A 27,038-nucleotide genomic window follows, 5' to 3' on the forward strand; every position below is an offset into this window, starting at 1 on the left:
CTGACTAAATCACTACACTTAAGTTTTTACTCAAAGGACTACACCCTGCACTAAAACAGACCCCATGCCTAGAGCTGATTACATGTATGTATTTTGAAGGTTAATTCTAGAACATTTTGCCTTGATTCCTGACAATTTGGATTAATATTTCAAATCAATGGATTATTCTTGGGATAGAGGCCTATTCAACAGGAGGAATCACTTTCAATATAAATGAAGAAAGCATGTAATGGAAATATAACAACTGCACTCAAATTCTGTAAACTCTCCCTTTCTTGATGAGTTTTTTTCTTTTTCTCCCCTCTGGTCTTGGCAATCTTTTAAAAAGTTTATTTTAGACTATTTATATATTTTGGGCTCCAAATGTGCTGAAGTCGGGGTGATAGAGTTTTTGTGTGTTGTTTGCTTGCTTGGTGAGGTTAGTCTAACAATTTGAATTTATGGACAAAAAGCAAGTAATATATAACATTATGAGTCACAGCAAAACTATTATTTAAATTTCGTCCTAAGACACTAATTCTACAATCTTTTAATTCCACAGTCTTTTAAATTGACCAGATTAGCAGCTGCTGTCAAATGAGATAGCTCTACCCTTTTGAAAGCAAAGCTTTCTTTTTTTTGCTTTTGCTCAGTTACTTTTTAATTGAAACAGTTCCTTAATCTGGCTAACCATGTTTTTCAACAAATACTAGTACAGCAGGAGGGAAAATGTATATCTGGACATTCGATAAGGCAGTGAAAAAAAGAAATGGCAAGACCACCCCTTTTTTTGCAGCAGCACTTACTTTGACCATGGATTCACTGCACTAAACTTCACTACAGGAAGCTTAGCCCACCAGATTGCAGGAAAACAGCTGACTACAAACTCAATTTTAAGTGTTCGCTTCCAGGTCAGCACAAGGTTTAGGTACTTTCCTAAAAAAGAATGACCTGGTATATTTGGTTATGTTGCTATCATTTTTGTCTTCCTCTTTAGGTATTCAGTAAAAGTCTCAGCGCCACATATTGCTACAGTGCAGGTACAAACCTCTAAATCAGATGTCTTCATTAAACTACAAGTCCTAGATAATGAGGAAGAAATTGTGAGTGTCACTGGAAAGGGCCATGCAGTCATCCCTGCTTTTAATTTCTTGAGTAATGAAACACTTTTGAGTTCCCACTGTAAGTATTGTATTCTGCATTTGGTATGAGGGATATACATTCTTACAGTAACATTAGATAATCAGAGAAAATATTATTTCTTCCTACTTTTTCCATGAATCCCTAATCGCTTTGTGATTGAGTGAAATCAGCTACATTTCTGAGCATTGAACAGGAGTCCTTGGTCCTCAGCAAGGAGGAAAGGTACCGAAAGGATTGATTGAAATAAGGTGTCCAGCCTTATTTTCTTCTTCTGCCTTTTGGTCTTGTTTTATATCCGAGTAAAGAGTTTTGTGGATAATTGAAGTAGCTTCTCAGTTCTGAAAATTTTTATGCATATGCTTGCCTTGTCCTTGGGAACTGAAATATGTTTTATTTTCAAGATCTTGCCTTTATTTGTTTGATCTTAAAGTTCAAAAAATTTTGGCTGTTAGGAAACTGATGCCCAGACCATGGGACATGGTAGATAATTCGCAGATTACACTGAGCCTTAGGGTTTAAATGTACCATCCTGAGCATCAGTCCTTTTAGCAGAAGCACATGTTTTATTGGCTTCTCATCCATCATATGAGCCCCAGAGTACAAGGCAAAAGAGTCTTGAATAAATGATGTATTATTTATCCTTAAGAAAATCTCTCAATTTTTGACTCTACCTCTGCTACAGCTTCACAATGATATTCATGGAAATAGAAGACACTGAAGGAATTGCTACTTGCCCCAGACTTGCAAAGTTGGCATATTTATTATACTTATTTTACTATTGTCAATTCTTTATGATAGCAACTGAAATACTGAGAAAATTTGTACCTTATGGGAATACTTGAATTTAAACAAGATTTCCTTTGAGACAAATTCATTTGAAAGTTACAGCAAACACCTTTTTGGTTTGGAGCAAACACTCATTTTTGGCTGAACAGTTGAATCCGAGAAATTCATTTGCTCAAAGTTTTTGTTTTGTTTTTATTGCCATTCATTACATTGCAGTCTTGTCAGCTCAGCTCTCGTTAAAGGTGAGAACTGGTGTGTGTTCAAAGGTCACCTTTCATAAGTATGCTAAAATTCATGTATTTTCTCAAAGTACTTTGAAACTAGTGATTGTACCTGACAATAATCCAGCTGGCATCAGTTAAAACTGACTCTCTGTAGTCCAGCAAACTAACATTCGGAGTCTACTGTATGCCCAAGACTGGCAGCATATAAATACTGGGAGAAGGGGCAAGGAGGTAAGGAAAATTAAGCCAAACTCTTTTCAGTGGTGCCCAGTGACAAGACAAGAGGCAACAGGCACAAACTGAAATACAGAAAATACAATTTAAGCATTTAAAAAGGTCATTTGGAGGGGGGAGGAGTTGTTTGGTTTGGGGTTTTCTTTTTTGTTTCATTTTTACACTCAGAGTGTCAAACACTGGAACAGGTTGCCCAGAGAGGTTTTGGAGTTTTCATCCTTGTAGATAATCAAAACCCAACTGGACATGTCCATGAGCAACCTGCCCTAGCTGACCCTGCTTTTAGCAATGGGAGTGAACTAAATGATCTCCAGCGGTGTCTTCCAGCCTCTGCCAGGACCCCTCAGCATCCTGTGATCCCATGAAGTCAGTTAGTAGTTAAGGCTTATGTTGGTTTTTTTTTTTTCTTAATGATACACAAATAATCTAGTTTCCTTGGATGTGCTGTCCAACTAAGGAGGTATTCATTTACAACCAGACTTAATAGAGAGAGCCTTCAGCTTGAGATTGTAGCAATGCTGTGCCATCAGCCCCCTCTGATGTAGCGAGATAACTCCCTGCATGCTCCAGAGGGCAGAGTTAGGTTGTCTGGACATCCTCTTTCATGCTTCACTTGCAGGCTTTCAGAAATTAAGAGTTCTGCCAAACTCAGTACTCAAGAACTACAGTAGCTGTTTGCTACTGGCATTTTTATTGTTTGATAAAATTGGGGCTGGGCTACTGAAGAAGCTAAAACAAAACTGGAATGAAAATTTTGTCATCTGAAAGCACACTCGGCCGGTTAATTGACATTTTATTTTGAAGTGGTGTTTAATCTTACTGTTCAGAAACAATAGATGCAGCTGAATGAGGTACATAATTCTTAGGCAGATTTTCAATAATTGTCCCTGTAGTGCTCAGGTAATTTTTAACAAAAATGAAGTACCATCTACCTGCTTCCGCTACGCTTTTTATATGTAATAGATTTTAGATGCTACTGCTATGCCATCTTAACTTCTTTCATAATCTTCATTTCCCTGTTTTCTATACACTTCACTTCTTAATCAAGCTATTTCCATTTTATTTGTAAGGTTGTGTACTATTTTGAATTTTTCATTATCTCTATGGGTTTCATTTTGAAAATTATATTCTTCATAAGCATTACAAGTTTGCTTAAATAAAGCAGTTGTTCATAAACAAACAAGTCAGCTACTGTACTCTCCATGGACACCATTATAGATCAATGTTGTAAGATATTAAAGTCTTCAGTCCTTTTATGAAGACTTTTAAATAATAAATCTTCTGTAAATCAATCAGTTTCTGCCTGTTTGAGCATATTCAGAACCTGAGGCAAAGACAAATTGTTCAAATACTGGATTATTGCTTCGCTAAAGCCCAAAATAGCATCATATTTCATGTGCTCACCTCCGCTATTTTGAACTGTGTAATTTCCTAACATGATCCTTTAGAAAAATGTTTTATCTAAATTACCAATGCTGTGTGAGAAAAATAACTAATTTAATCATGTTTATGAAACATCTTGGTTTCTGCCTCAACTGCACCTTGTTATTACCAGAAATGTAAAATTAAATACTGTGGAGACCATGCTCTTAAAGTACAATTCATCAGATGACAGTGTTGTGGTTTTAAAGGAAGTCATGGAGAACCTGTCATGATACTCTCTGGGTTACCAAGATAATCGACAGCTATTTTTTGGTTACTGATTTTGGAATGTGGGAATGGATTCTTTAGTAGACTCATGGAAATAGAAGCAGGAAAGCCATAAGATAGCTCAGATTAGGGTCAGCATCACAATACTTGAAATAAATTCCCGAGTTACCCTCACTAAAGCGAAGGAGAAACTTTCTTTCAGGAAACTGTCTTGTTGGCAAAGATCATTGTCTGAAGACTGAAATAAGTTAAAAGGCACAATCAGGTGAAAGAGATGAGAAATGGGTTCCAACAGATGCTGGAAGGGAGAGGTTGGGGCAGAATAACTAAGCAGCACTTTTTGTCTTTTCCAGACTAGCAGGGGGCATAGGTGAGAAGAACTTTACAAAGTATCCTCAGAAATCAGACACTCACATTAGGCTTCTATCTCTTATTATTATGTGCTGTGATACAAATAATTTCTGCTAATTTAAAATTCTTTTAATCCATTGTGAATCATTCAGTGAAATATCTGTTATATTAACCTGATTGAAAATAGGAAGGTTGTCATATCACATTCATATTCAGCAGCGGAGCCTATAAAAAAGCATTATGATTTTAGACTGTATTTGAAGGTGAAATGAATATTCTGATGCCATTTAAGTGTGCATGTGTGTATATAGAGAGCTGTCATTTGGAAGGAATGACCGTGAAGCTGTCACTTCGATTTTTTTTTTTTTTTTTTTAACTATTACTATAATTTTTACAATATGAGACCAAGTGGCCTTAAGTTCTTTACCTATTTATGCATCCTGTAAATCACAAAGAAGACATTTTGTGTTACTGTTCCAAATCTTTCAGAGCATCCAAACTAAATGAAAAGATTATGAAATGTACTCAGTATAACCAATATGACAGTATCATATTACCGAGCCAGCTGAGTGTCTGTAGGTGCAACTTTTGGCATTGCAAAAGCATATTTCTTTGCTATTGTCAAAAGTGTTAGGATATTATGGACTGTACAATAACAATCAATATAGGAACCTCCTTAAATACTGATGCCAAGTTCAGGTGGGGATTTGTACAATTGGCACTCATTATGACAAGATTCATACCATTAGTATCTAGTTGTTCTCTAAAAAAGTGTGTTTTCACAGAATAGGAATAATCAGAAACCACTGCTATACCATCAGCACCAAACTTGTTAGTTAAGCAAGACACAATCCTCACATTTGAGACCTATTCAGTATCACACGTGTTCTGCCTCTCATGGAATTGATCGCTGTATTGAGAGAAGTACTCTTAAGTGACATTATTGTGCAAGCATCACCAATAAAACATTATCCCCGTTTCCTACCCACAACCTGTTAATTCATCTCCAGTCACAGCTGTTTTATAAATGTCTTTTGTAGCTCAAAACCTACATTAAACCAATTGATTTTGAATATATTTACCTCTCTTGAGATGTAGCAGATGACTTGGACCTTGAACATTCGCTTGCCAATAAAGGAGTTACATATTGACACATTGCAAACACAACTCATTTTGTTGACACAAGCATAGTAGTCCTATAAGCACAGATAGGCAAGTGAATGTTCATAATCCTTTTATTTTCCATAGTAGCAGCCTGATACAATCCAGTCTCAAAGTATCAAAATCTCGTTCAGATATTTATTTGAATCTGGAACTAAGGTAGGTAGGACTTCCTTCTAGTCAGAACTTTGCTTAGGAAAACCAAGACTGAATATTTACGTATGTAGTAAGGAAAGTAATTTGGTGTCACAGCGCCACCTGGTGACAATTGCTAGAAATATTATTTTGGATGTGTATGCATTTTTGGGAACTTCCCCAAGCCATCTTTCCAGCAAGGAAAGCAGAATGAGTCTTATGGAGGATTCCACCATTCTGAGCTGAGTTATCTTCATGGCAGGCTCATCCTCTGGGCAAACCATTATAAAGTTTTTCAATACTTAAGCTCTTCAGGTTTAGGAGAGAGAGAAGAGGAGGATAGTGAGGCATTCATGAAAGCTAATTATAGCCTAAGGAATACAACCTCCCTTGAAACCCACCTACCTTGGTAAGTAGAGGTAGACCCCTTCAGAGGGCAGTGGACGGCTCTAAAGCCCAGACACCAGACCTCCTGGAGAGGAGCTCACCTCTCTGTTGCCTACAAGAGGGAGTATATTTAGTTGGCCTCACTGCTTTAAAGCTACCTTTTTGTAAATTATTTGCACTGTCCCTTGATAACAGTGCTCAGGCAGGCATTGAAGATCTTTCCTGACTAGAAACTTTCATGGAAATATTGCAAATGGTACCCTAAAGGCAAGTTACCCAACTGGAAAACATCTGTATGTAGAGTCATTCTTCCATGTGGAATCCAAATCGTTTCTTTGCAGCAGGCTTTCACACAGATGTAAAAGAACATGCAAGATTCCGGTCTCTGGATAATGTTTCTTCTTCATCCAAATGCACTTCTGTTGAGTGAAAGCCTCGTGATTTTGGTTCCCTCTGATGAAAGACTTGATAATCTAACCACTAAGAGTTATGTCTCCTCTCATCTTCACAGCATGGGAAGCTAACTGGTATCTGGAAGGCTCAGCAGGCTCTATTTGAGTGAGAAACTATTCCACAGACACAGGCTTGCTTAGGCATATCTTCTACAAAACAGCAGCCATGGAGTTGCATTGCTCTAAAAAATGGGCTAGAACAAACTATTGTCCTCCAAGTTTCTCTTACAGGCTGCCTTACCATGGGGACAGCAACAGGGATAGTTCAGGTGCTAAAGATTCTGAATGTCACACAGAAGAGCAACTCATAGCTTGTGATTAGGAGGTTGAGACATCTTGAAGAAAGCATCTCTGCAAGGTCTTGTTTTCATTTCCCAACTTCTACTGATTTTCTTAAGAAAAAGGAAGCACTGCCTTACTGCAGAGGATGATGTGATAGCAAATGATCTGTGGCATCTGACTTCCATAAGAAACAGTATTTTCTGACTCCCTTTGAGTTTCTAGTGGCACACTTACCCTTTTATTTGGCATTTATACACTGACACACCACCAGTAAATTTTGCTGAATCTGGTCTAATAGTCCTGTTGAGTCCTGTAAACTTCCCTGGATGTTTTGTCAACACAGGTGAAACTCTCTACATTTTTCTTTTGAAGTGTTGCAATGATACGGTATCATCCTTTGCTTCTACGATAAACCTTGGGAAGAGTAAAGCTTTCTGTCTTCAGCAAAGTCAAAATATATCTCTTTCCCATTTGATGGTCCAGCTATTGTTAGTGTAACACAGGTGAAGCTGCTTCCCCAGACGTGGGGGTTTTGCCCTTATTCAATTTTCTGTGAAATGTTCCCTTTTAGAATTCTCTTTCCTTTCTCTGTAGACATTCAGCCAAGATAATATCATAGATTTCAGTGGCATTAAAAATGAACACAAGTTTACGTTTTCTGGATTAATACTTCTGTTACAGCCCTTCTTTAGCACATTCCTGGTTTCACAGTTTTCCCACATTAATACCTTCCTTAGGAGACAATGATATACCTTTATAAATGATAGACCACAAATAGTTCTATAGGTCCTTTCAAGATTGGCTTTTTCTAAACTTCAGTCAGCTATGAGCTTTGTGTCAGGTTGACATAAGAGACTTCTGTAAGGGTAGGAATTGCCAGAACTGTGGCCAATGCACCTCTCCCGTCCTTCCACAGGTATACACAATTCCTTAAACTAAAAGTGAGCTATACAGAGATCCCATCATACAGAGTATAAGGCTATCTGTAGTATGTAATATATAGCATGACGCTGTGGTGGTTAGTGCAGGAAAGAAGTGGCGGGTTTGGTGGGGGGGAAATTATATGCTTTATAAATAGTAACAACAGTTATATATACAGTCTTTCAAGTTTCTTATTATTTACTTTGAAGAGATTTGTGATTTGCATGCAGAATGAAATAAGGATAGATTTGGAATAAGCACAATTGTAATTGGAACCTTGTGAGCATAATACAGGATTAGAAAATTGACTATGGTAATTCTTCTTTCTCATAGTTTCTGGGGGCATCTGTTTACCTCATATCAATAATTCATAGAATTTCTGGAAATTTACACTGGCATTTTTTATCATCTTGCAGCAAGCAAAACCCAGATTATTCAAAGTAGTACAAAGAAGGAATCAGAAACTGGAGGATCTAAAAAAAAAGGTCATATTTCATCTTCAAAGGACACCAAAACTTCTATCAAGCCAGGACTTGTACGAGAAGGTCTACCTATATTAGAAGAATCTTTCCTCTTGGAAAACTTTCAAAATAATGATGGAAGTCCACAACGAGTAAGAGATTCCAAATCACTGGGATTTGGAAAAAAAACAAACAAACAAACAAAAAACCAAACCAATGAAGGGGTATTGATTATTCTTTTGGTACATGTGGAGATCTGATATCCTGAGCCAAGAACAAGGAATCCAAAATTAAGATTGTTGGTAGCTTCTGAATGAGGCTATGGAGAAAGGATAATGTGCAAATATGAATAACCAAATAACAAGGGGTCATTTTTGTTTCCAAATCAAGGTGATATATTCAATCTTTAAATGTTCTTCATTTGCCAAATCCAGTTCAAGTATAGCGTAACTTTCAGCGAAGGGCCAAAAACTACCAGTAATGAAGTTAAACTTCTGATGCTTCAATGTGAGTTTTCTTTGAAATATGAGTAAGAGAAGGTCATCTGTAATAGTTTTAAGAGAAACACCTATTGCCAGTTAGCTGAAAGCTTTAGTAACACAGACACACAATAGCTGCTACTTGAGCTGAGTTTCTAAGCAAGGGATGTCAAAACCAGGGATTTTTCTTGACTTCACCTAGGATTATTTGTCTATCTTAAAAAAACAACATTCATCTTCTCAAACAGTTCTTGTTTCTCTATCTCCAAGTGTTTCTCTACTGTGATTTTTCCTGATAATTGAGTTCAATTGCAACAAAATATTCCAAGGAAAAAAAAAAAAAAGACTATTGAGAAATAAATTCCAGGGTTGTTCCTTTGACTCAGAACTGGCTTTAGAATTTGGAAAGCAATTTTTAAAGAGAATCATTTCCTGTTCAGTGTAGCCAATGTTTAAAATAACCCATGGAACCTGTCACCTCTACCTCAAATTAAGACATTATTGAGTGCTAGTATTAGGGCTCAAAACCCTGTAGTAGATCTTAAAATCAAAAATAAAAGTCTTTGTTTTAGCACATGGCGTACATAGGAAAGTTACATGGAAATCTTAAAGGAATGTAGCTCCTTATTGTATAGCCCAGTTTAGTTTCACTTGATAAATGCATGAGTAATTGTTTAATTTCACAGGAATTAAAATAAAATCTGTCCAATTAACACTAATTTTTTAAGCTTCTTGTGTATACTGTAATGTGCAAGCTTTTAAGTTATGTGTTTTATTTGCTGAGTTCAGTAGCTGGCAGTTCACTAACCTATGGGACTTTTGAATGCTTACTATAATTGTTATGTCTTCAGCATGTTAATGTACTGCATTTTCTTTCACAGTCTTACAAGTATATCATACAAGCATTGGTGTTGTGTAATAGTTGGCCACTTACAGACAGTCAGTCTCTGTTTGTTCAGGAACTAAAAGAAATTGAGAAAAATGAAATCAAAGGTAGGTCAAGCTAAGTATGTATTTAGTCACATGCATCATGTTACTGATTTTAAAAAATGTTATATTACTACAAGCCAAGACCATATGACATTTTTTCTTTTATTCACTTCTTGAGTGAAATAATTAAGAAACAAAGCTCTTTCTTTGTTCTGTGCTTCATAGAAATGAAGTTTGATTACATGATTCCTTCAGTTCACAAATTATAAAGAAATCAGAGAATACTCTGCAAAACTCACCTGAGCTTCTTAGGGCTCAACTTTAGGTAGGGACCTGGAACAGCTGTAGAAGTGTGACTGCTCCTACACTCAGAGACCTATGAAGTGTAATATAACAGTGCACAGTGCCCTGACAAAGTGCATCCAAACATAGAAGTTTCTACTGAAACTAGGGAAACATGCCTACAGATAATTTAAGAAAATGCACTGACAAGAGCGAAATAAAGGCCTGGTTTGGGATATGTATTACTTCTGTACTGCTAGGAGAAGAATTTAGGCAGGAGGCAAGACTAGCAAAGGTCCCAAGGGCAAGCTGTATATTCAAGCCAGGAAGGGGACAGAGAAATTACAGAACCTTTTCTTTTTTTCCAGATTCTCTTAGCATTTCTTGTTAAGGGACAGAAAAAAACCCAACACATATTAAAAGCAGTTAGAATACTAGTCAGTATCCTAGAAATTAGATAAATGTCTCATATTTGCTTATCCTTTTACCACGGGGGCTGACACAGAATGATTTAGATCCTAATTATGTTAGAGGAAAATTTATCATGCTGGACCCAACAGCCCAAGAGAGGCGAGGCTGTTACCACTCCACGTCCCCAGGTCCAACCATTAGCAAGGCTGAAGATGTAGTCCCAGCAGGCACACGCACACAGAACACAGACACACACTATGTATATACATATATATGTTGTCAGCCACACAGATCACAGACACTCAGAGCACTCGCACAAACTCAGACAGCACCAATGGCCTCATCCTGCTTCCCTCTCTGGCTGGACAGGGTGGAAGTTTACTGGAGAGACTATATATATATATATATGTATATATATTTATAAAAGGTGGATCCTTCCAGCGACTTAGACACCTAGCCTGCTCCATAGCTGGCCCCTGGATCCCATATGAGCTCCTGAGGCTGCAGCCCTACTCCAGCTGCTGGTGTAGACCATCACACACACGCACGCAGCTGACTCCCCTGCGCTCTCACCTTTAGACTCCTGCAGAACCTAAAATATTACTTTCCACCATTCGGTAAATTTCCCATATCATTAATATTAAAGTTCTATAACTCAATTTTTAAACTATAAGATAAGGAGAAATTATTTGTGTTATCCTTCTTCATATATATACACTTGCTAATACCCTTAAATTTTCTTAGGAAGATTTGATCTTTATTTATTAGTGGTATTTCTTACTTCTTACTCTGGTTACATATTTCTGTTTGAATGTCTGGTCTTTTTTATTACCCTGGGCTGAAGTTAGATTCATCAGTAGTAATTGCTGACATATATTATTTTATTTCCTCTTTTTAAAATGAGTGCAACATTTGAGATTTCTGCAGTCTTTTTTCAGCTAGCATTACAGAACTTTACAAAGATGTATCTTGTTGATTTACTATAGTCCCTAGTCAGTTTTAGTAATATTTGAGGAGCTGTGCCACGTAGCCTTACAGGACTGGTGTACACAGCTTTTTTAGTGGTGATTTCACCTGCTTTTTGTTTGTTGCATTCTTCACAAAATCATCACTTCTTCCTAGATGACTCCATTTATTCTCCTTGTTTACCCCTTAGTGCTAGGCTGCTTCTTACAATAGACATCCTATAACATTGTCTTATCCTTCTGAGCCAGCTACGTAGTAACAGCTTGCACTTAACACACCACTTATGCTACTGGTGTATATCCTTTCATACAGATATCACCATGGTCTGTAAAGCTGCAGGTCAAAGGAGGTCACTTAATCTCTAAGTTTCTTCACTACTTTTCAACTGTTATTACTGAAGCTTGTCAATCTCATGAGTATTCTCATGTTTAGTTCAAGGTAGCAGTATTCCAGTTCATAGCTTCCCTTCTCCATGTTAACTGATGCTTTGGCTCATTTGGAGTCAACCATACTCAAGCCACAGTCAGTGATAATGAGCATGTTTCTCTTAGGTTTCTTTTTAAATGTTGTGATTTCTGTGTCCTCTCTTAATCGCTGCCTTTCAAAGTAACCCAAATCCATTTCACAGTTCATTTTAACTGGGTGTTTCTGTTCATACAAGGACATCAACAGATTTCCCAGGCCACCATCAGAGTTTAAAAACAACATATAACATAAAGTTTCAACACCAACACATACTGTATTTACTACTTAGCATTTATTTTATGAACCCCTATTAATAGCAACATTTATCTGAAGTGCTTACTATAGGTATTTTGGAAAACAACATTTAATCTTTGAATCTTTTTCTGATTGTGAACTAGTCTTAAAGTAATATGAAAACTGAGCTTTACCATTTAAAGCTGCCAGCCCCAGTTATCAAACACACAATTCATATAATCACAGTGTTGGCATGTAACCAAAAAGGCATCCTCTCACCATGTGATTTTTAAGCAAGCTGCAATGAGCCAGGTGGAAAATTCCTGCAACAAATTTTCACCATTTCAGGTATCACTTTTTCACGTAAGACAACAGTGCCACCTGGAGTTAGTTTTGTATTAAAGCTAATTTATCATGGTAAAAGCATATTTCAGCTTCGTATTAGCATTTACTAGAGTCTTTTAAGCAAGTCTCCCTTTAAATGAAGACCCATACTATTATACTATCGATATTGACCGATATTATAAATATTTATTAAGAACATTTTTGAAGAAAACATGTTCTCTGGCATACAGATGCTATGATAATTTTATATTTTGTATTTGTTGATGCTTATTACTCTTTTCTTTCTTCAGAATCCTTAACGCTGCAGTTTGGCGGTACTTGTAAAAAGAACTGTATTAGCAGAAGTTATTTCATTACTAATATTTAGTCATATTTATTATATATGAAATCTCTTTAAATGTTTTATTGAAGAGTACGTTGCACAAACAAAACATTAAAAAAGCATTAACCAGGAAAATCCAAGTACACAGAAATTAGAAAGTGTGAGATAATTTATTATTTATACAGTCTTCATTCTTTTCTCTCTTTTTTTTTTCTTTTTTATTTTCCTTTGGGAACTGTTAATGGGGCAAGACTTCAGTGGAAAACTGGTAAAAAAAAAAAAGTAAGGTCTGGATCATAATTCTTGTGTAAAAGGGGAAAAATTAGCAGGCAATCTTGCAACTGCTAATACCATTTTAAGTTGCTTGACTGTGCACACAAACTTATTTTAAGATTTGTTTTGTATATATGATTTCCAGCTATTGCCTTTTTAGCTTCTTTGGTTTTACTTTTCTCATAGTAAGATCAGAAGTTTTATTGTGCAGCTGTCACAACCCAGAGTTGAATCATCAGCGTGTGCTGAATGCTTACTGCAGCATGTATTTTATATATTGCCTTAAGTTAACTGAAAAGTATGAGCTGTTGATGAGAGAAGGCTGTGTATCCAACTGGGAGAGCAGGGGGAGATAGGGCGCCCAACCCAGGTAGTAGAGGTAGGTTTGAAAAGGCAGGAGAGGCAATATCCTTTGGAATATTCCTTTTTTCTCCAGAGCTGGGAAAGTTTCTCCCCGAGGTTTTCTGTTCCCACGGGAGAACTTGCTGGCTCATGCCAAGGGCAGGATTTCATGAGATGTTTAACAGGATGTCCAGTTCTCCCTCTTTATCTCTTTCCCACCTTGCCTGTCCGTAGTGATTAATCACTGGTTCAGTGAAAAAATAGGTCACTGAGGATACACGATGGTGGTAGAGTTTAAAGACCTGTAGACCTCTAAGCCATGCTCTCAGCCCACCCTACTACTGCAATTCGGCAAAATTGGTGGTTTGCTTCTATCCTGGCGTATTTTTACTGCAGCTTTAGTGCCTGGATGAGCCCAACTTTGGAAAGGTTTTTGACGTTGCTATCTGTCGAGAATCCTTCTGAGGATCCAGTCAGAGACAGGAAAAGCAACATCTAAGCTTCTCAGTCATTTCCTAACCAAATCTGAAAGTTTCTCATGGGGCAAGTAATAGTCATTTCTGCCAACTACTGGGTAATCCCACTAAATGCTCAAGGCTTATTTCAGACAATGGGAGCATGATATCTTCTCAAAGAAAACTTCAAAAGACTCCTTATGACTAAGATACATTCTCTGTAATTTGAATCTCATAAATCAAGAGTAGCTGTCTCTCTTGCCTAAAAAAGAGGACTGTTGTATCTCAATCTGAAGTTCTAAGTTTCAGATAAGAATTTGGTGTAATTATTTAGCTTGTCGTAGGCAAGACATGAGACTGGATGATCACTGTGGTCCCTTCTGGCACTAGACTAAATGAATCTCTGAGTAAATAACAGAAAAGTGGTAGAGAGGCTAATTTTAAGAGTTGCTATCAGCTGCTTGTCATCACTGTCAATTGGTGTGATGCCCAAACTTGTCTTGGTGCCATACATATAAGGTAACTGCCACAGAGAGTTTGTGATGATCGTTGCATAAGCTATGAGCTGGAATGGCATTTCACTGTCTGTATCATCTCCCTGCCTTTCTTCTCATCACATCCCATACAAAGCATTTGCCTGGCTTCGTCCTTAGAAAAGCCCTGAGGAACTACTCCCATCTCCCAAAGAGTCAGAGTAGGCTGCACGCTGTAGTGCCAAACTGCAGCCAGTGTCCCCTCCAGGAATATCTGGAGGGTGATCCCAAAAGCCGGGAGGCTGCCTGCTCTGCTGGGGGAGGGGGGAGGGCTGGGGGGGCCCGGACAGTGCAGCGTACTGTTAGCGAAGAGAGCTCAACTGAATCCTGCCCTAAGCGTTCATATCTGGAGTTAAAGCAGGATACCTCATTGTAGCCCTGTCATTTCATATGCTTGTTTGTTATCTATCTACTAACTTCTGAGTGTATACCATAAGTCCAGAGCATCAAAATGTTAAAATTCAGTGCCGGGAAATATTTATAGAAGCCAAACAAAACTTGTGGTATCCCATGACATAGAAAAGTCTTTGTCTGATATCATTTAGCTAATAACACTGAATGTCTCTTGAGTGTTTGTATAAACAATAAATAATTTATCTTTAAAAATTAATAATTCACTGAATAATGCATGTACACCAGCCTGATTTATGGTTCTACTATGTTATGATAATGTGAAATTAAATGGAAAGCCATTTGTGTAATGATATTATAACTTCAAATAATGTCATCACTATTTATTTTATATTTGCATTTCCTCCGGAGTTGCTTTAGTATCTTCAGTATTTGTGGACACCACTTTAATTTTTGCTTTCGTTCTTTAATGTATGCTTTGGTAGCACTGAATCAATTTAAGCTTAGCACTTTGGTGCCATCGTACCTTGTTTAAGTAGCATGAGGAGGTAAGAATAATCAATTTATACATAAACACATGTATAATGTATGATGTAATACACATATCATATAATATATATTTGTATGTGTACTTATATGTGTGTTATAAATATGTTTCTATATATTTAATATTTACAATTTTGTATATCCATATAATCTCAGCCATGACATTGCAGATCTGACCCAAACCTCATTAATCATGCAGCACAGTGATTTGACCTCAGTGGAAGGAAATTAGAAAAGCATAGCATTAAGTGAAAGGTACCTTGTTGTTATGGTCAGATTGTAAAACAGTCACTCCTTTCCTCTTTTTTCTAAGAGAAATGCCCTGTTTTATTGCATTGACTAAATCTACATTTTCAGCATTTGTTTCAATGTTTCAAGCAGTATGAAGGGGGAGGGAAATGGAGATTTCAGTCTCAGATCTTTAATCTTTCTCATAGTGTTGTGGGTCCATTCCAGGTTGTTTCAACTGACATGTTCCTTATGCTATTAAAGCTATATGCTATTACAGGCTTTCTATATTTATTTATTTTAACAAGACTATGACGTGCAAAAAGTCTTGTTAACAGTTCCCACCAGCCAAGACAGTGCAGAATAAGTGTTACAAATGTCAGTTCTCAGTATCTTTAATTCAAACATATAGCATACACATGCACTGACAAAATAATTAATCCAAAATGTTCTCAGATAGTTCTGAGAATGACAATTTTGAATTTCTTAAATATGCATCAAATCTCAAACATGTTTCTTTGCCTTAACTTCCTTGCATTTTTGGTGGCATGTACCTTCCCCTCTGCTCTGCACACTTTCAGGCTTATGAGGATATGCAACAGTGAGAACATTGACTTTACCTACTTTGAGCTTCTCCCCTGCCTAGTGCATAACACTGACAGAGATTGTATGAGAAGAGAATATATATGTATATAAGAGAAGTAAGAGTCAGACTGTGATTCTGTACATTGCAGTCTTTGGATTGACCCATACACAAGACAACAATGCAGTGACTGTTGTGCAGGGACCGTGTCATCTTCACAGTTAAGCTCTGGGTAAAGTGGTATTTAGGACAGATAAGGCTGTCACAATATGTCCACCTTGTAAGTCTGTTTTTAAAAGTTGCTTTGTCCCCACATCCTTTTCTTGGTCCAACAATAAATGTTAGTGTAGTACTTGAAAGTGTCAACTAATTAACTGACTTTTCTTTGTCTTTCTGTATGGCTGTTTTGTGTTGTTATTCCACCCTGGATATTACATGGGGAAATATATTTCTGGATGGCAATGGTATCCTCTAATTCATCATGCATCATAACTACATCTGAATAGTACATGGGGAAAAGCATGAGGAGCACAGCTTTCCCCCAGTGCTCAATTATTCTGAAGGACAAAAGTCTACAAGTATTCCTAAACCAAGTAGAAAAACAAAAGATAAAGCATCTGAGAAGACAGAAAAAGAGAAGTCCAGTAAAGAAAGAGGATCACTTGTATCTCTTGCAGCTCGACCTGAATCTCAGGTGAGAACAAAGCCAAAACCTGGATTTGTTGAATATGCCATCATTGTACTGAGTGTAAAGATATTTTCAGGTCTGCAGATCAGTATTACTAGCACTTCTAGTGTATCCCTTGCATTCTCTGTGCCCTGCTTTGCCACCTTTTTAGTTTTACTCCTGAGAGAGATCGAGTTAGTTACACATGTAAAAGACATGCATCCTGCATTTAGAGATGAAACGTGCTCATTTCTTTGTTTATGTGTAAAGCAACCACTGGTTGTTCCTTTTGTTGGTCTAGTTTCTGTCTGTGCTGAAGGTTTATTAAATTGCGTGAATTTGCCATATTCATGTCCCATTAGGCCTCATTGTAGTAGTTTTCATAGGTTCCCAGGGAGATGAAATAGGTCTTTCCGCTATAGTTCCTGTCTCATATGTCACAATTGTCTTTAGCTTGTGGACATACAGTGGCAGAAAAATTGGTACCTACTTGCCTACTTAGAAATTATTCATCTGTGGTGGGATAATCTGAGTGTTCTGTGGTAGACCAAAAGGCTACCGCCAGCCTGTGTGCCTTAAAAGGAATAACTGACTTTATGGATTGCAAACAGATTAATGGAAGGCAAGGAAGGAACCGACAGCTCCTCGTTTAATGGTATTGCTTTTGCTGGGAATTTTGCTGCCTCATGGCAGGTAGTTCAAGGGGAGGGCATCTCCATAGAGTTTTTCATGAAGAAATCTCTACTGAATTGTTTTCTTGACTAAACCTGCTGCACAGCAAACTTTTCTATGATTCACTTCCACACCTTATTATGTAGAGTTCCGGAATAGTGCCTTAACCCTTCTTTCGGAGCAGTCCAAGTGGCTGCAGTTGAGACTGTTGGCCACAGAAATGCAATGCAGCTTCAGGCTGTCAGATTTCTGCCTTCAGCTCCAATGATGGGGTACACTGGGGGTGCTGGGATGATAGCTCTTGGGAGTTCTTCAGTCTGCCACTAAAACAGATGCAAGTTTCAAGATGGAACTGCTTGCAGGTAAAGAAGATGCCCACCTTTAGTCTCAAATAAAAGCTGAACTCCTATCTCTACTTCTGAATCTTGGGCTTAAAAGTTCTACAGATGGTACAGTTTCCAGAAATATATGCAGCCCAATATCTCATTAATCAGTCAGACAGCAGAATAGTCTCCTACACTCGAGGTACTACTTGTACCCTACAGTTCTGGAGAAGCCATGCGTTAAGGCAGTTTAGAAAATTTGGGAAGTGATTGGAAAGAACCAGATGCCTCATAAGGCAGAGCAACATGGATTTCTACACAAAAAGCCTAGTTTAATATAGTAAGACTTCTAGTAAAAAGGGAGAGGAGAGGAGAGGAGAGGAGAGGAGAGGAGAGGAGAGGAGAGGAGAGGAGAGGAGAGGAGAGAAAGTGAAAGAGGGGAGGGGAGGGGAGGGGAGGGGAGGCAGGCAATAATAGCTACAAAATACTCTTGTTCAGACAGACTGTTGAGAAGAACCGGGAGTGTGGAGCATGCTGTATGGGAGTGGAGAGAAGCATATAAGCAAAATACCTCCAAAAGCTTCTAGACATTGCAAAGTCATATTCCTTTCCTTTGGCAGCCGCTGTGTAGTAACGCATGTCAAAGTCTATCAATGTATAATGTATATCAGTCAGGAAACTGAAACCGGGATACAGAAACATAACTTTATCCTATATAGTGGTGTTAGATGTATACCAGTGAATACATTATGTTTATGATACTTTACTTTCAGCAAGCTGCTTCAAACAAACCGTACTGGACTTTACGTATAGTTAGTGAGCAGAGAGAGGCAGACATTCTGGAGGTGAAGAAAGACACCCAGCGAGCAGATGAGATCAAAGCCATGAAAAAAGCATGGGAGTCTGCAGAGCCAGGAAGAGCTATCAAGGTATATCAGAGTGCAATCTTTGCAGTAATTTTTCTTCACAAGTTCCAGGAGCTGCTGTGATGGTAGAGCGGTTGCCTCAACAGACACCTGACTTCATATGGCTGTCCTCTTCACCACTCTGTGGGAGACGGGAACTTTTACACAGATTCTTTACACAGGTTAAAGAATCAAAAGTGATTATGTGCATGAATTCTGGGCAGGAATCCAGATCATCTCCTTTAGACTGCTGTAGATCACTGAGACTTTAGATTTGACTTTACAAAACAGAGACAAGTTTCTCCTTAGAAAGCCCACCACGTCTGCACAATTTCAAAGCTGCTTCTTGTGACAAGTTTAATGTTTAGCATGAACAGATTCTGGTGACAAATACACTGTTATAAACATGCCAAAAAGATTTTTCTTGACGAACTGGCACCAGGCCATATCATCACTCAAATTGTCCCCTGCAGCCAGGATTCCCGTCTTCATTCTGGGTTGCAGGTTACCCATGAGCCTGTACATGCTGCTTTGTATGAATTCACTGTTTTGGAGAAGCAATACTAACTCAGGTATCTGTCAGCTGCAGCTGGGCTCTTTTCACATGACGTATGCTTAAGATGGAAAAATAATACAAGTTCTTTCTAGCAAAGCAAAAAATTAAACTGCTGATTCAGAATTGGAAGCATCATTACCAAAAAAAAGGAAAATAAAAGAACAAAATGCAGTCTTAAAACTTACCTAACAGTCATCCCCTATCACCACCACCACCAATGACCTTTGAGGGGTATTTGGCCAGAAACCCCAGCTCAGAATGATTTTGCCTTTTTTATATTACCTTTCAGAAATGAACCTCAGACATAGGTCTTCCCAGTTACACTTTCAGATTTTCTCAGTTCTGTTCAGTGTATCCAAAGCTCAAAAATTTTTCTGACACTACTTTATTAAATTCTGATGAAAGGAGAGATGCATTACTCTGCAGCTTTGATTGGCGGTGCTGAGACTGAAAATGCAAGCACAGCGTCCTAAAGATTAGCTGGAAATGAATCCCCTTTGATGTGTAGAGTCTTTTCAGAATGCTGGTTCTATCACCGTTGCCTTTTTTGATCAGAAGATCAACTGAATTACAGCTAAAGGGTTCCATTTTAAAAGCCCCTTAGGTCTGTGACATTTTTCTAAAGCAGCCATCATTAAGAAATTTGCAGCAACTACATATAATACACTAGAAAAAGGTCTAACTCAGCGGTCTGCTATCCAGAATTAGTAGCTTCCCTCCTCCCTTCTTCCTGATCACCCTGCCCCAACATCACATGCCCTGTGACCCTGGGAATTGGGTGCCTGACTCCAGGCTGATTTTTGGTTTCTCCGTCCATTCTGGCAATCTGAGCCTTTAAGAGAAAGTCCAGTGAGGCCAAGTCACCTTCCAAAATGACAGGCAGAAGTGGTGATGCCTGGTTTTGGCATCAAAGGTAATTGAGTCTAAAAGGGTTTGCACCCATAGCTCCCATTTCGCAGGAGGAAGTCTAAATCACCAGGCTATAGGAGCTCCTAGGAGGAAGAGGTATTTCCCTAAGGAGATGCAGTAGCTGAATGTATTCTGGCCATACATTCAGCTAGGAGGGAACAGATCTTGCTTTTCAGGTTTGTTTGGTTGTTGGGTTTTTTTTAAATCCAGAGATTATTTTAAACTGCCCAGAGTTCAGTGATTTTCCACTATTTCATTGCATGATGATCTTTAAGTATCCCATGTCTCGGGACTGATTCAATGGGAACCCTAGCACCTTTTCTGATTCCAGCCCCAGGCAGAGTTGCTTACTGCACCCTGGAGTTAGGTTTGTTATTGACAGCATCGTTTTCTCATTTGGGTTATAAACTAAATGTAGCCAGTATGTATTGAGTGAAACCATTCAAAGTGTACTGCCTACTTTCCATTTTACTGAACTACCATCTCACAAACGTTTGCTTAGGGATTCTTATTCATATACTCAAGACGCACTCGATATAAATTAAAGATGAACTTTAAGTACTACTGCAAATTTATTTCTCCTCTACACAATACATTAAAACTAAACAAATAAAGGTTCCAAAATATTACTAGAAAAATTGGATGTTTAATGTTGACAGGTTATTATTTCAGAAAAAAAAATAATCTATTGGAGAGACGGCTTGAATATGACTGACATGAAATGTGGTCTCCTTATGCTTATATTCTTCTCTCCCCAGTGACTCACTAATGGTACTCCCGTTGTTAGAGGTGACGTTTTCATAGATCAAACCAGTGAAATACACTCACCAGTAATATGAAGTAAGATCGTATCTCACATGCACTGGATTTGAAGGTTTAGTGTCTTCTTGACCACTTACAGATACCTAGTTTTGAAAATTGTTTGGGATTTAAAGTATGCAGTAGAAGTTTTCTCATCTGGATTAAAACTTTGATCTCTAGGCTTTTCAGGAACGCATGCGGTTTATTAATAAGTATGCTGTGAGAGATTCAGAGGAGCCCATAGCTGAGACTGAGACTGCCAGTTTAACACCTAGTTCAGGAGAAAGAGGTAAGGGTATACACTTTCTGTCAGGCATGTCATCTGTATATCATGTTCAGCTCCTTAGAAAAGACTTCTGCATTAAATACTGGTAGAAAATGGATAGAACAGTCCCAATAAAGGTGTCCAAAGGCACAATGGCATGTTTAGTCTCTATCTTCTCTATCCCCTTTTTGTTTTAATTGTTGCATTGCTCTATTTTCAGACACAGATACAGCCTCACAGCTCTTGGAGGCTGCCAAGTTACCCTTAAGCAAACTTTAAACAGTCCTCCTGTACTAGAATTCTAACCCTAAATTAACCTGAAATTTTGGAATTTCAGTGGAAAATACCTACTCCCTCAATTCCAAGTTGGGTACCAGAGGTCATTAGTGTAGAAATATTAAAAAATGGTTTAGCAGCTGAAATAGCATGTCAGTAAGACACTAATACTTCTAATGTGCATTTTCTTTATGTTAACGTTAATGGAAACTGTTCATGGACAGTGCTCTGGAAGTGAGGTGTCAAAAAGTGCATACTGAGTAGCATCAGCTTCCTGGCAGCTTCCATAAGTGTTGTCTAATTTTATTTAGTGGTTACCATTTCTATGGATTCTTCATTTGTATTCCCTGGCAATTACCAAGCTCCGATGAAAATTTGAACTGGGTGCAAGGCTACAAGGCTGTTTGTTGTTTCTTTCTTCTGAGAATAATGCTGAGATCAGGCCATCACAAACCAGAAAGTATAATACCCAGTCTGATTGTGACAATACCTGGTCATGGCTCATGTGCGTGGAACTAGAACCTGAAACTAGTACATAACTTGTTAAGACTAGTATTTTTCCGGTCAGATAAGTTATCATCCTGGGAATGTTTCAGAACTTAAAGCAGTAGTCCTCAATTTATGCCTTAGACAAGCACATCATTAGTTACTTTTTGCGTTACAAACTTGAAAGAATATTATTTCCTCCAAGTTATTGGATAAGGACTTCAAAATTAATGGTTGTCTACCAAGAGCTTTGTTCTAAACTAGGCATTTGAAGTCTAATACAAAGTCTCATGAAGTAAAGACATGACACACAATGACTTTAAGTTGTTTGGTTCCATAGAGTGCAGCAATAGGCTTGAACTTTTTTGTAATGATGTTCAGTATCTTAATAAGAATTTTTATGTTCTGGTGAATACTTTTCTGGTGGGCAGTGGCTAAGGCACTTCCAAAGTCCATGTCACCCTTCTAGACCAACAGAGAAGGCTGGTATATTTGTCTATGTATAGACAGTAAATTTTTTTAATGCTCAGAAACCTCTTTCCTATTTTTGGTGAGAAAATTCCAGTAATATTTTTTAAATGTTTCAATTGATTATTACTATAAGTAGGGTAATAAGAGAGTTTTTATGGAAACAAACTACTGCAGTCATCATCAAATCTCATCAAATTTCACAGGCATTTTCAGCACATCCAGACAAACTGAAAGAAGGAAGCATTGGAATAATCACAACGCAGCTCAGCACAGTAGCATGCTTAATATCAGACATGTCATTGTATTGTGACAAGGCTACATTAAAGCATAACATGATTACTATCCATGTGGTTAAAAAAATTCTAACACTTCAGAATGACAGTTTTAAGTTGCCATGGGACCTTTTTTCTTTAGACTGGTGTTTCCCAAACTAAATGTCTGCCCAAAAGGGAATATAATTTTTTTAAACTACAGCCAGGACTGAACAATCAGATTTTTATTGATTTATTTTTTTTAAATAAAAGAATGTGATTCCTTGCTGATTAGAATTTATTCTTAACATTCTTTAGGCACTTTAAATTGAATGTTCTTGCTTAGATTTACAGACCTTCTTGAGTACTGTGGATATACCTAAAATAGATATATTAATTTCACTCTAGCACATGTGGGGGTTTTGCAGCATTTTTGATTCTATCAATCATGAGTGTTGGAAATAAAAAGGCAGAAATATTCTATCTCTCCAACCCATATTCACATTTAATAATGTATTTTGCTGAGCCCAAAGAAGAAAAAACTATATAAGAATTTAGATGGAGCCTCCTAGCATAACTGAATAACCAGTTTAACCTGTTCTGTTGTAGATTCTCTTACCACAGGAAAGAAAGCATCACAAGCAGCTATTGACTCAAGCTTACAAATGCAGCAAAAAAAATGGGAGCCTATAGACCTTAGTCCTTACATGAGGTAAACTGCAGCAAGAACAATTAAGTCCCAGTGAAACACCAAAATGAAAGACTGACTAAGGAATTTCATATATAGAAATTAGTAAATGCAATATATTTTTATGCACTTGTATCCTCTCTGTAACCGGATGCAGTATAATAGATGTGAATTTAGACTTTATCCTTCACATGTCATTGAACTAAGCTACAATTCTGTCACTCGCTTTTTAAATTTGCTGTGAAAATCCTGGCCCATGTTTTATCTGTCCTTTATGTTGTGTACACAAAACCACTCAGGAGTGAACGCAGAAGTGTAGATGGCATCAAGATACAGTTTTCAGCTTTGATTTTCCTGGCATGGATGTGTTTTAAAATCTCTGCTTTCCTATATCCTTTTATAATTTATGTCCTTTCCTTAGCATAATACATGTCAAAGGAGCTGAATCACTGCACTGCATGTAATGAGAATGTGGCATAAAAATCTGAAGAAAATGCATGTGCAAGCAAATATGTTTATTTCAGTGGTCATCTTGAAAGAATATGAAGTTTGTCAGGATGCGATGCTAGATTCAAATAATATATTTACCAACTTCAGTTCAGTTAATAATAATAGATAATAGCTGAAATAATTACATTAATTATATTCTTTATTCAAAAGAACTATATTCTTTATTACATGTGTTGATATGAACCTATCTTGCTAATATACATGCACCTGCATGTTTACTGTGCTGCAGGTAGAACCCAGTTCATGCTTAAGTCCATTTGTACGCAATGTGGCATTTATTCAGCTCATTGATTTTTCAAAAGACCTTATTATCAAAAAATCCCCAGATTTAATTTTAAATTGAAAGGGAAACTGGTGTTATATTGAAGTGAGTACCATTAGAACAGTAGAAAATATGGCAAAATATCTTCCAGAAGCTTGAGTCTTGTAAGCATTTCAATGGTCATCAACTCATTGATTTTTACACTAGTCATTTAAATTAAATTACAAAAATATATTATCCACTTAGCTGCCATTATGCCAACGGCAAAAAAAAACCCCTACATTTGTCTCAGTGCTGAATTATAATATCAAAACTTCTGGAAATATGATATTTCTTGCAAATTAAAAAGAAGTGTCACATGTAGAGTTTTTCATATGCTTGAAGATGAGCATGATTTTACAAGTAGTCACTCAAGTATAAGAAGACCTGGTCTCAGGAATGTACTTTCTCATCAGTGTTATATATAAGCAGAAGAAAAGTGACTCCTTAACCATATCTAACCATACAATAGTGACATTGCAGTATATAAGCCAAATATATGCATATGGGTGCTAAGCAAAATATACACCACCCAAAACTGTATTTGAAATGAGACAAATATCTCTGTATTTCTTTCAGAAAAACAATGTCTGAGTCTGCACTAAGAAAAGAGCAAGATATAAGTAAAGCGGAAAAAATCAACCATTTTAGGGAACTTCGAGAGCTGGCTTTGGAACAAAGAGAAAAAGAACGAAATGCCAGAGCTTTACTGAAGCAAAATATACTTGACATGTATGAGAATCTGCAGGTAGGTTTTCAAGATTACTTTCTAGTAAGTATTACTGTGATATCCACCACTGGTATGAATATCTTGATCAACCATTCTCAAGACTTTTGTATTCAGTAGCAATAATTAGAAACAGTGAACAAGCTTGAAATTTCACTTGGGCAAAGGTTAAAACTAAAGGTTGTAGAGAAAAAAAATAGTACTACACAACACCCTTAATATGATATTCTTAGTACTTTCTTGATACAGCTCTTTGCAAAAACACTATTTTAAGAATATCACTGTAAAAGTATAGTTATAAGTGAGAATAAATTGAGCATTTGACATACATGACCAGACGCATATTAGATAAAGCAGCTCTGGTTTGGCTAATTTTTTTTGGTTATAGGATTGTATAGGGTTTTTTGGAAAGTAATAAAGAACAAGATAATTTACATAGGAGGGCAAGTTGCTCCTAATGTGTCTTACAGCAAAGTTAGAGAACACAGTTTTCCTGGGAAAAAACAAAAAACAAAAAACTGGAATTATTAATTCTTAAAAAAACATGTCTATAAATAATAAATTTGGTAGCATTAGTGTAGGATCCATTGTTAGCACTAACTCAGCCAATGCATTGCGTATGAAATTGGTATAAATATGTTAACAAAATTGGCTTGACCCTTGAGTGTCAAGAGGAACAAAATGTTTTGTTACACAGTGGTGATACAATAACCACTAGCAATCAGCTGGTGACTGCTCAGAGCTCTTAAAACTGGATAAGAGACAGTAAAAATAATTTTACATCAAACCAACCTATTTACAGAAATCACTTGAAAACATCTCCTTAACAAGTTCCCAGACAGCCTGATTTATATTACTTAACTACAAGTCTGCAGGGAGCCATAGTTCTCTACCAGTGACTGATTGATCCTAAAAAGAATGCATGTCCAGGTTTTCAGATGTTTCTAGGATTTTGGATGCCTAACATATCATATATTAGAAGGGCAAATTTTTATTAAGAGTAATTCCTTGTCTCTTTTGAGAAAGTATGTCCATTAAAGATGTTTCACACTATTAATTTAAAATGAGAATTGTGAATATGTATACTGTGCTGATTAGCACTTTTACAGTTCTTTCATCTGTAGACCATGGAGAACTATACAAAGGTACGCAGGTATCCCCATTTTCCAGGATAGAAATGTAAAGGAAAAAGTTTTCAGAAGTGTCCGAGTCCCACTTGCGCTTAAGTCTCATGGAAGGTCAATGTGATTCAGGCTCCTTTAGTCTCTTAAAAGACTAGAACTCCTAAGCCATTTCGGCATTTCTGAAAACGAGGTTTTAAGGGACTTGTTTAAGACAACAAAGCAAGCCAGTAACTGAAGAGGGACTAGACCCGGATGAATAACTAGTCTGTTGCCCTGTCCTCCTTTCACACAATTAGCTGCTTATGCCAGCAATTTAGAAAGGATTTTCATGAACTTTCTCTTCTTTTTCATGGTGAAAATATTGACATATGGCTGTGTCAATGTGACAAATCAGTAAAATACACACAAAAAGAAAAGGAGAGATGCTCTCCCTGTACTTACAGAGTCACAAAGTGAAACATAACAGGAGGGACGCAAGATGAAATCAAGATTCATGTGTTGGGGGGTTATTGCTGTTTGGTTTTGGCTAGGCATCCTTAGATGAAACACGAGGCAGAGTTCACAGCATTCGGGAAGCATACAGAAGCAAGCTGCTAGAGGCTGAGCACAGAAAACAAGAAGAGCTGGCAGCTCATGAAGCAGTCCTGCAAGCAGAGCAAGAGAAAAAAAGTCCAGATGCACACGAAAAAAAGCACAGGAAAGGTTTAGGGAAAAAAAAGTAGTTGCTAGCACTACTGAATGGTATTTAGAGGTTTGGGAAAGAAAGTTTATACGCAAAGATGAGAAAGAATGTTTGTTATTATCCAGTAATTTTGTCAACTATATCACATTTTATCTCTTTGCCTGGTGCTAGTGAAAAAATTGATCTAGTATTCTTCATTTTAACCAAGTGTGTGGTATTTTGCTTCTCATAAAGGTACTCACTACTATTAAAGTTTGTATGTTTTACTGGAATGAAATTTTGCAATAAAAATTCATATTCCATTCAGATTCTTCTCCCAAAATTACAGTGTCTTTCTTCCTCTTTTTTCCAATCAAAGCAGAACCAGTCAAGAATGAATCAGAGTTGAAACAGTGAGTGTAACCGATCAGTTTTGAAGTCATTTAACTTGGCAGGAACATGAGCTCCTTATGTGGATGACAATTTGTGGCGTTTATAATAATTAAATAGTGGCATACCGCACTTTTCATATGC

The 27,038-nt window shown here is 37.3% G+C and overlaps 1 protein-coding gene across 1 annotated transcript in view; it reads left to right on the forward strand.

The window, feature by feature from the left end:
- ADGB (androglobin) overlaps window positions 1-26,754 on the forward strand; it is a 121,052-nt gene extending 94,298 nt beyond the window's left edge. Inside the window, exons 27-35 of the mRNA XM_030023512.2 lie at window positions 977-1,161; window positions 8,122-8,318; window positions 9,527-9,638; window positions 16,418-16,605; window positions 18,347-18,502; window positions 20,925-21,033; window positions 23,103-23,205; window positions 24,572-24,740; window positions 26,374-26,754. Coding sequence (XP_029879372.1) covers window positions 977-1,161; window positions 8,122-8,318; window positions 9,527-9,638; window positions 16,418-16,605; window positions 18,347-18,502; window positions 20,925-21,033; window positions 23,103-23,205; window positions 24,572-24,740; window positions 26,374-26,565 — 1,411 coding nt within the window. The 3' untranslated portion in view covers window positions 26,566-26,754. The remainder of the gene's footprint in view (window positions 1-976; window positions 1,162-8,121; window positions 8,319-9,526; window positions 9,639-16,417; window positions 16,606-18,346; window positions 18,503-20,924; window positions 21,034-23,102; window positions 23,206-24,571; window positions 24,741-26,373) is intronic.
- Window positions 26,755-27,038: the final 284 nt, after the last annotated feature.

This window comes from Aquila chrysaetos, chromosome 8 (assembly GCF_900496995.4).
Source record: "Aquila chrysaetos chrysaetos chromosome 8, bAquChr1.4, whole genome shotgun sequence".
Classification (NCBI taxonomy): domain Eukaryota; kingdom Metazoa; phylum Chordata; class Aves; order Accipitriformes; family Accipitridae; genus Aquila; species Aquila chrysaetos.